Below are 8,184 nucleotides of genomic sequence, written 5' to 3'. Positions count from 1 at the left end.
TTTTTGAAAATAAAAAAATTCTGAAAATAAAATTGTTTGTTTTTAGGAAGACGAGAGGCAAAGAGACAAACAGTTTGAAACAATGAAGGATGATGATATTGAAGGTAGAACCACTCCAACCAAACTCATTGGGGAAAATAAATGATTTGAAGGCAAAATAAATCATTTGAAGGGAAAATAAATGATTTGAAGGGGAAAATAAATGATTTGAAGGGAAAATAAATGATTTGAAGGGAAAATTAATGATTTGAAAGAAAAATAAATGATTTGAAGGGCAAATAAATTATTTGAAGGGCAAATAAATGATTTGAAGGGAAAATAAATTATTTAAAGGGAAAATAAATTATTTGAAGGGAAAATAAATGATTTGAATGGAAAATAAATGATTTGAAGGGAAAATTAATGATTTGAAGGGAAAATTAATGATTTGAAGGGAAAATAAACGATTTGAAGGGAAAATAAATGAATTTTGGAGTTAAAAGTATCAAAAAGTATGAACAATGCTTTCCTTAAGTTGTCTATTTTATTTTTTTATTTTTTCAAATCATCAAAATTCATTTACCCTCTCTTCCCCAGGGGGGCAAGGGGTAATTCTGAAAAATATATACCCCTGTATTAAATATCTAGAAAATCCACGAAATTTATCGATTAAAGGGAAAGCACACGTCATTTTAAGAATGGTATTTCCGATTCACATTAGTACTTTTTTCACCTGTATCTTAGTAACAATGAGAAAGATGTCAGTTTTTTATCTAGAAAAAGTGTTTGAATTCTGATAATTTAAGGGTTGCTTGAAAAATGCGACCCCTNAAGGCGAGCTTTGTTTTATTTGTTCCTAGGTCAGGAGGACAATACGTTAAACTTTGATGGAGATATTCAGATTACACCCTTCAATCTCAAGGAGGAACAGCAGGAGGGGACATTCAGGTATCTATCTATCTATCTAGCTATATTTATTTATCGATCTATCCTTCTATCTATCTATCTGTCTGTCTGTCTGTCTATCCATCTATACATCTATCTATCTATTTGTCTATCTGTCTATCTTTCTGTCTGTCTGTCTATCTGTCTATCTATCAGTCTATCTGTATATCTGTCTGTCTGTCTCTCTGTCTATATATATATCTATCTATCTATCTATCTGCAGTAAGGATATGTGTAATATATATTCTGTAGTAATGCTCACTATTTTTTCTTTGTTAATAATGCTATCTATTTTCTCTATGATTAGTAATATTTCTTAACTATTTGTATGTTGATCCTGTCGGGCTAGCCCGGTCAGTTCATTCACCTGTATATAAAATAAATTAGTTGAGTACAACTTGTTGGTTTACACAGACGTATACAGAGCCTAGAGTTTTGGCTAGAGGAGTCGGTTAGATTCTAATAAGACTTTGAGTTGAGTTATCGTTAAATATCTCGGGTCTAGATTTCGTTACATATGTATGGAATGAGAAGAAGGATGATGTGAAGGATTTATCTATCTATCTATCTATCTTCCTATCCATCTATCTATCTATCTATCTATCTGTCTGTCTAACTATCTTCCTATCCATCTATCTATCTATTTATCTATCTATCTATCTGTCTGTCTGTCTATCTATCTATCTTCCTATCTATATCTATCTATCTATCTTTCTGTCTATCTATCTTCCTATCCATCTATCTATCTATCTATCTATCTATCTATCTATCTATCCATCCATCCATCTATCTATCTATCTGTCTATCTGTAGTAAGGATGGTAACTTTGTATGGAATGAGAAGAAGGATGATGTGAAGGATGCCTGGCTGGATGACGTGGACTGGGTTAAGGTAATTTAATAATCATTGATTTATTCATTCATTCATTGATTCATCCCTTTATTGATTAATTGATGGATTGAGTGACTTATCTATGTATCGATAAATCAATTGATCATTTACTTCATCAATCCATCTATTAATCAATGAATAATTTGTTTAATCGATAAAAGCGTAAATAGATTTAATAACAAATTGTAAATTTATAAATTAATTTATTGATGAATTGATGAAAAAAAAACATTATCAAATAGTAATCGTATCTTATTTCCAACTAGCTTGGGAACCCAGCGTTGCCCAGGGTTCTCATAGTTACTCCCGCCGTTTACCCGCACTTGAACGATCTTACCGGAAAACTAAATTGTCGCTATTAAAGTCGACCCACTCAACTTAGAAATTATAACCAAGCTAAGAACATTACCGGGGTTTTCCCGGTTCCCCAATCAAAATTTGAGGCAAATCAGTCCAGGGGTTCCTAAGTTATGCTTGTAGAAACAAACAAATATGCAGACAGACAGACAAAAAAGAGATTACAACTTATATATATATTGATTTTGTTTTACTAAAGTTTCAGGAGAAGAAAACATTTCCATTTAGTGTATATCGCCGCCATAAGGATTTATCTCAATTGGATAATGAGATAAATAGAAAGATAGATGTTACCGCCAAACATCTTCTATTGAATAGACACCAAACACATGACTTAGCCCTGATTTGATCAGGTGCTAATGGACTCGGTATACAGGAGTGTATTGTCACTTCATAAGGGGTACTATATATATCTCCCCCACCCCCTCCTCCTTTAAAAATGAAAACTATGATGTTTTCCTCTTGTTTAAACTTGGTACCACAAAAATAATTTATTTTCTCAAATTGCTTTGAGTAATCATTCCTAATATTTTGGAGGAATGGGTCAGACAATAGAGATTTATCTAAGTCTATATATCACCCCACCACTTCCACCCACTTCCTAACTTGGCTATCTACAACCATATCCCATTGGCGTCTGATCATACTGATCATGCTACTTGTGCATTTTAACTAATATTCCCCCGTAGAGGTCTCTGAGTCGTCTGTAGAAAGCTGAGAGAAAACAGGATTCTGCTTGCTTTCTTTTACAGGGCTTCAACTGATACAATTCAAACTACATGTATACTAGCGCCTCTAGTGTGAGAAATGTTTTTAAAATCTACATATACAGGGTGTTCCACGAAATATGACAGTTGCTGAATATTTTAAAATGTCTTCTTCCATAATTTCTTGAGTTGTTTGATACCAAAGAAAATAATAATAAACACTATATGGCAGTTTTATTATAGAAAAATCGATGCCAGATTAAGATTTATTGTAGTAAAAGATTTTCTACCGAACTAAACTGCAAAATGTCTTAACTAATCCAGTATTTGAAAGACGACATTTTAAATTATTTATCAAATGTCATGTTTCGTGGGACATCCTGTACCTAATTCCGCTTGTACTCAAGTATACCCATACTCTGTTGTTTACAACTCTGTTGTAGTTGTATTCTGACAAGATTACAATATTATTCTGCAGGTAAAACAAATATTCCCCCGTAGAGGTCTCTGAGTCTGTAGAAAGCTGAGAGAAAACAGGATTCTGCTTGCTTTCTTTTACAGGGTTTCAACTGATACAATAAAAAATAACATGTATACTAGCGCCTCTAGTGTGAGAAATGTTTTTAAAATCTAAATCTACAGGGTGTTCCACGAAATATGACAGTTGCTGAATAAATTAGTAAAATCGATCCTAGATTAAGATTTATTGTAGTAAAATATTTTCTACCGAACTAAACTGCAAAATGTCTTTAAAACTATCCAGTATTTGAAAGACGACATTCTAAATTATTCATCAACTGTCATGATTCGTGGGACATCCTGTACCTAATTTCGCTTGTACTCAAGTATACCCATACTCTGTTGTTTACAACTCTGTTGTAGTTGTATTCTGACAAGATTACAATATTATTCTGCAGGTTTTTTTAGTTTTCTTATTAAAGGGATTTCTGGTTTAATTTCAATGAACCCTCTAATTGGTAGATTAGAATGTCTGATTCACAATGGTGTCCATTAAACCTTTGCCCGGTCAAGGACTAATGAGATATTCTTCTTTTTTAAACGGAAAATTGATTATTTTGGTTTTAACTGTGGTTTCTCTAATTGAAACGACAACATCCCTATTGTTACTCAAATTAAGGTGTAACAGGTTACTCTGAATGATGATAGACAAATAGGGATTGCGGGATTTCAAGATTTTAACCACACGGTTAAAGTTCAGGTTTAAATTAAGTCAGACGTGGCATTTAACCATGAACTTAAAATTTAAGTCAAAACTTTTCGTTCTTTAGTTTTAGACTGAGGAGAGTATTTGTTCATTGTTAATTGTTTACTTAAAAATAAGTTAAGTATACATGTAATATATTATTTATATATTTAAGTCAACACTATAAGCCTAAATTTCATGCAAAGAATATAATTTGATTAAAGTTTACAATAAACTACTCTTTATTCAAGCTTATTTATAATTGACAACATTGTTCTGCAATTTCCTTGACTGTAGTCATGTTGTGCGTCTGTATCAAAAGAGTGTGTGTGTGTGTGTAATAACGAATTCGTCTGCAGCGCGACTGGCTTTCTCATGCCAGACCAGCCCATTTCCTTTCACTTTATTCTTTTTCTCTTGTAATGACCCAAACATGCCTTTTTCAAATGTAGGTGAAATTACTTCTGCCGTCCTTTTAATAATATTTTGCTTATTAAAAATATTATTTTAGGAGACTCCTGAAAATGGCTCTAATTCAAATAAAAATGGCAGACAGGAAAACGCGGGAACTGAGGAGAAGGTGACAGTGGCTGTGAACGTAGAAGAACCGGTTATGTGGGAATTTAAATGGAAAAATGAAGACGGTAAGTTGCATCAGAGTGGAAAAGATATTTTAATAAGTTTTTTCTTTTTTTCTTTTTTAAATGGTTTTGTTTAGGGGAGGATGTCCACGGTCCGTATTCTAGCGAGAAGATGTTGGAATGGCAGGAATCTGAATTCTTTGCTGCTGGTGTCTGGTGCAGGTACAGTTAATGTACAGTGCAGCTCATGTACTGTACTGAAACTAATTAGATCTTTACATTATGTTTTCCGGGCATTTTCTTCTAATAACAGATAAGAAAAATTATTGTTAAAGTTTTTCCCCATTCCCCACTAACCTTACCCTGGCCTGGAATTATAGCCATTTTTACCATTTTTGTTATTGTTTTAATTTATTTGTTATTGTTGACAATATTTGTTATTGTTTACAAACTTATTTGTTACGATATTGTTATTTTTTTACAATAATTGCCGTTCTTTACAATATTTGTTATTGTTTACAATATTTGTTATTGTTTACAATAGTTGTTATTGTTTACAATATTTGTAATTGTTTACAATATTTGTCATTGTTTACAATATTAGTCATTTAATATTGTTTACAATATTTTATATTGTTTACAATATTTTATATTGTTTACAATATTTTATATTGTTTACAATATTTTATATTGTTTACAATATTTTATATTGTTTACAATATTTGTCATTGTTTACAATATTTGTTATTGTTTACAATATTTTTTATTGTTTACAATATTTGTCATTGTTTACAATATTTGTTATTGTTTACAATATTTGTTATTGTTTACAATATTTGTCATTGTTTACAATATTTTTCATTGTGTTTTCAATATTAGTCATTTAATATTGTTTACAATATTTTATATTGTTTACAATATTTTATTATTGTTTACAATATTTGTTATTGTTTACAATATTTGTTATTGTTTACAATATTTGTTATTGTTTACAATATTGGTCATTGTTTACAATATTTGTCATTGTTTACAATATTTGTTATTGTTTACAATATTTGTTATTGTTTACAATATTTGTTATTGTTTACAATATTTGTTTTTGTTTACAATATTTGTTATTGTTTACAATATTTGTTATTGTTTACAATATTTATTATTGTTTACAATATTTATTATTGTTTACAATATTTTTTATTGTTTACAATATTTGTCATTGTTTACAATATTGGCCATTGTTTACAATATTTGTTATTGTTTACAATATTTGAATTTGTTTACAATGTTTGTTTTTTTATAATATTTTTTATTGTTCACAATATTTTTTATTGTTTACGATATTTTTTATTGTTTACAATATCTGTTATTTTTTACTATATTATTTATTGTTTACAATATTTGTTATTGATTACAATATTTGTTATTGATTAGTTTATTTGTTATTATTTACAATATTTGTTATTGTTTAGAAAAAAAATAGTTCCTGAGTTGTCCTAATACGTCATCCATGTTCAGGAAAGTCGGGAGTGCTGGGGAATTCTTGACGTCTAAAAGAATAGAGTTCGACCTCTATGTGTAAACAATCAGAAACCAGTTCTATGCAGTACAAAAACAAGAATCAAACAAACCAGTACACTGCAGTACAGCAACTACAGCATCAAGTTCATTCCATCCTCAATTAACAACTGCAAACATAAAATGATTTTGAGAATTTCTTAATTGTTCCTTTTGATCAAAATAAATAAAGTTTTTTTCATAGTTTATATACAGATATATTATATATATTTTGTAGAAAATACCTACTTCATAACAATTTAACCGAAACGTATCTATCCAGGTATATCAGTGAACACAATCAAACAGGATCGGCTCTAAATTTTAGCAGAAAAAAACGAAAGTTGCCAATTTTTAAAAACCCATCCATTTCATTTTTGTTTTTAACCGTTAATTTTGTTTAAAAAGACTAATCCGTTCCATTAACAATCTAAATATTAGAGCTGGCTAGCAGGGTCAGGGAGCAGGGGGGGTTAAAAACACATGTTTAAAAACTTTGGATTGCAAAACATGTGTCACATCATTTGTCAAATCAAAAAAAAATTTTACAATCTTAGAGTTAAAAGTAAATATAAATAGTTTTCTAAAATTTACTTTTTGGAAAACTTAACATTTTCAATATACTTGAATTTTTACAGGCATTGCTATTTTCCCTGTCATTAAAATAATTTTTGTCTATTCATTCATTTATGGTTTCTTTTCTAGTCTTTAATCTCTATTGTGAGATTCTACTATTTGTACAATATAAAACAACTAGGTTTAGAGCACTTCTCGCCCATCTTCTGTTTCATTTGTGAGCATGTTCTCTTTGTGTACAATTACATTGTAAAACCAAACTAAAATATCACGGATTTCATAAAAAAATTGGTGGATTTTAAAAACTTATAAAAGTTTAATGAAAATCAAATTTTGTTGGAGGGAAATTTTTGAAAATTCGATCATCCATAAACCTTCCCTGGGGTCATGCGAAGTCCCGATCGGTTCAGCTGTTTTGATGATTATTGGATACAAACAGACAACCAAACAAACGGACAGACAAGCAAAGTATATATATATAGATAACTAACAAAAGTTTGTCGAATTATTTTGTTTATTATTAAATGTTTTTGATTTTTGTAAAATTTTAAAATCGCGCGAAAAAATTGATAATTTGACGAACTTTTGTTATATATATATATATATATATTGATAATCTCAATGTAAGTAGTGATAGCTTGTTATCACTTTTTTTGAAAAACTCTCGTTTGTTATGGACGTAGAAAAATATCGTTTTTTCATTTTATATCTTCGTTATATTAACATTTTTTTATTAACATATTTTTTTTTGACCATTAACCATTGCTAAGAACAACTCTTCGTTAACGACCGTCATTTTCCCTAATAAAACAAAAATGTAAAAAAAATTAAAAAAACTCATGTTTATTAGAAAAATTAAAAAACCTATAGTTTTTTTTTAGTAAATGATCATATCGTTGTTTCGTTTTTAAAAGTTCAAAACAAATGGTTTGTTCGTTTTTAAAAACGATTAACAACGATGAACGACTACATTGAAGAGAACAAAGAAATGTTTTCAAAATACCTATCTAAATAAGATAATAAGTCTAAATATCTATCTAAATAAGATAATAAGTCTAAATATCTATCTAAATAAGATAATAAGTCTAAATATCTATCTAAATAAGATAATAAGTCTAAATATCTATCTAAATAACATAATAAGTCTAAATATCTATCTAAATAAGATAATAAGTCTAAATCAGTTTTTTTAGTTTTGATCTTAACATTTACTAAGGTTTAGAGTTCTCAAGTTTACATGTGGTACGCCCCTTCAAAATTCCTAGCTACGGGCCTGCTATCTATCTATCAATTTATCTTCCTAATTGTACATATTTATCTATTATCTATCTATCTATCTATCTCCTTGAAAGATAAGAGTAATTTTAATCTGTTCTATACTATCCTTCTACCT

At 29.3% G+C, this 8,184-nt stretch overlaps 1 protein-coding gene and 1 long non-coding RNA gene across 2 annotated transcripts; both read left to right on the top strand.

Moving 5' to 3' along the window:
• Positions 1-22: 22 nt before the first annotated feature.
• Positions 23-1,815, top strand: LOC111716435 (CD2 antigen cytoplasmic tail-binding protein 2 homolog; the record flags this gene model as incomplete). Its single annotated transcript, XM_023491893.1, is given in 3 exon segments — positions 23-104; positions 840-927; positions 1,737-1,815. Coding segments are annotated over 3 exon segments (189 nt in total), but the record flags the coding sequence as incomplete, so codon positions are not given.
• A 2,754-nt stretch (positions 1,816-4,569) lies between these two features.
• Positions 4,570-6,424, top strand: LOC111716436 (uncharacterized). Its single transcript, XR_002768489.1, has 3 exons — positions 4,570-4,727; positions 4,802-4,886; positions 6,177-6,424. It is a non-coding gene; the product is annotated as an uncharacterized LOC111716436 (long non-coding RNA).
• The last annotated feature ends 1,760 nt before the right edge of the window (positions 6,425-8,184 follow it).

Source organism: Eurytemora carolleeae, unplaced genomic scaffold (genome assembly GCF_000591075.1).
Source record: "Eurytemora carolleeae unplaced genomic scaffold, Eaff_2.0 scaffold1878, whole genome shotgun sequence".
In the NCBI taxonomy this organism is placed as follows: Eukaryota; Metazoa; Arthropoda; class Copepoda; order Calanoida; family Temoridae; genus Eurytemora; species Eurytemora carolleeae.
This window is presented reverse-complemented; position numbering and strand designations above follow the sequence as displayed.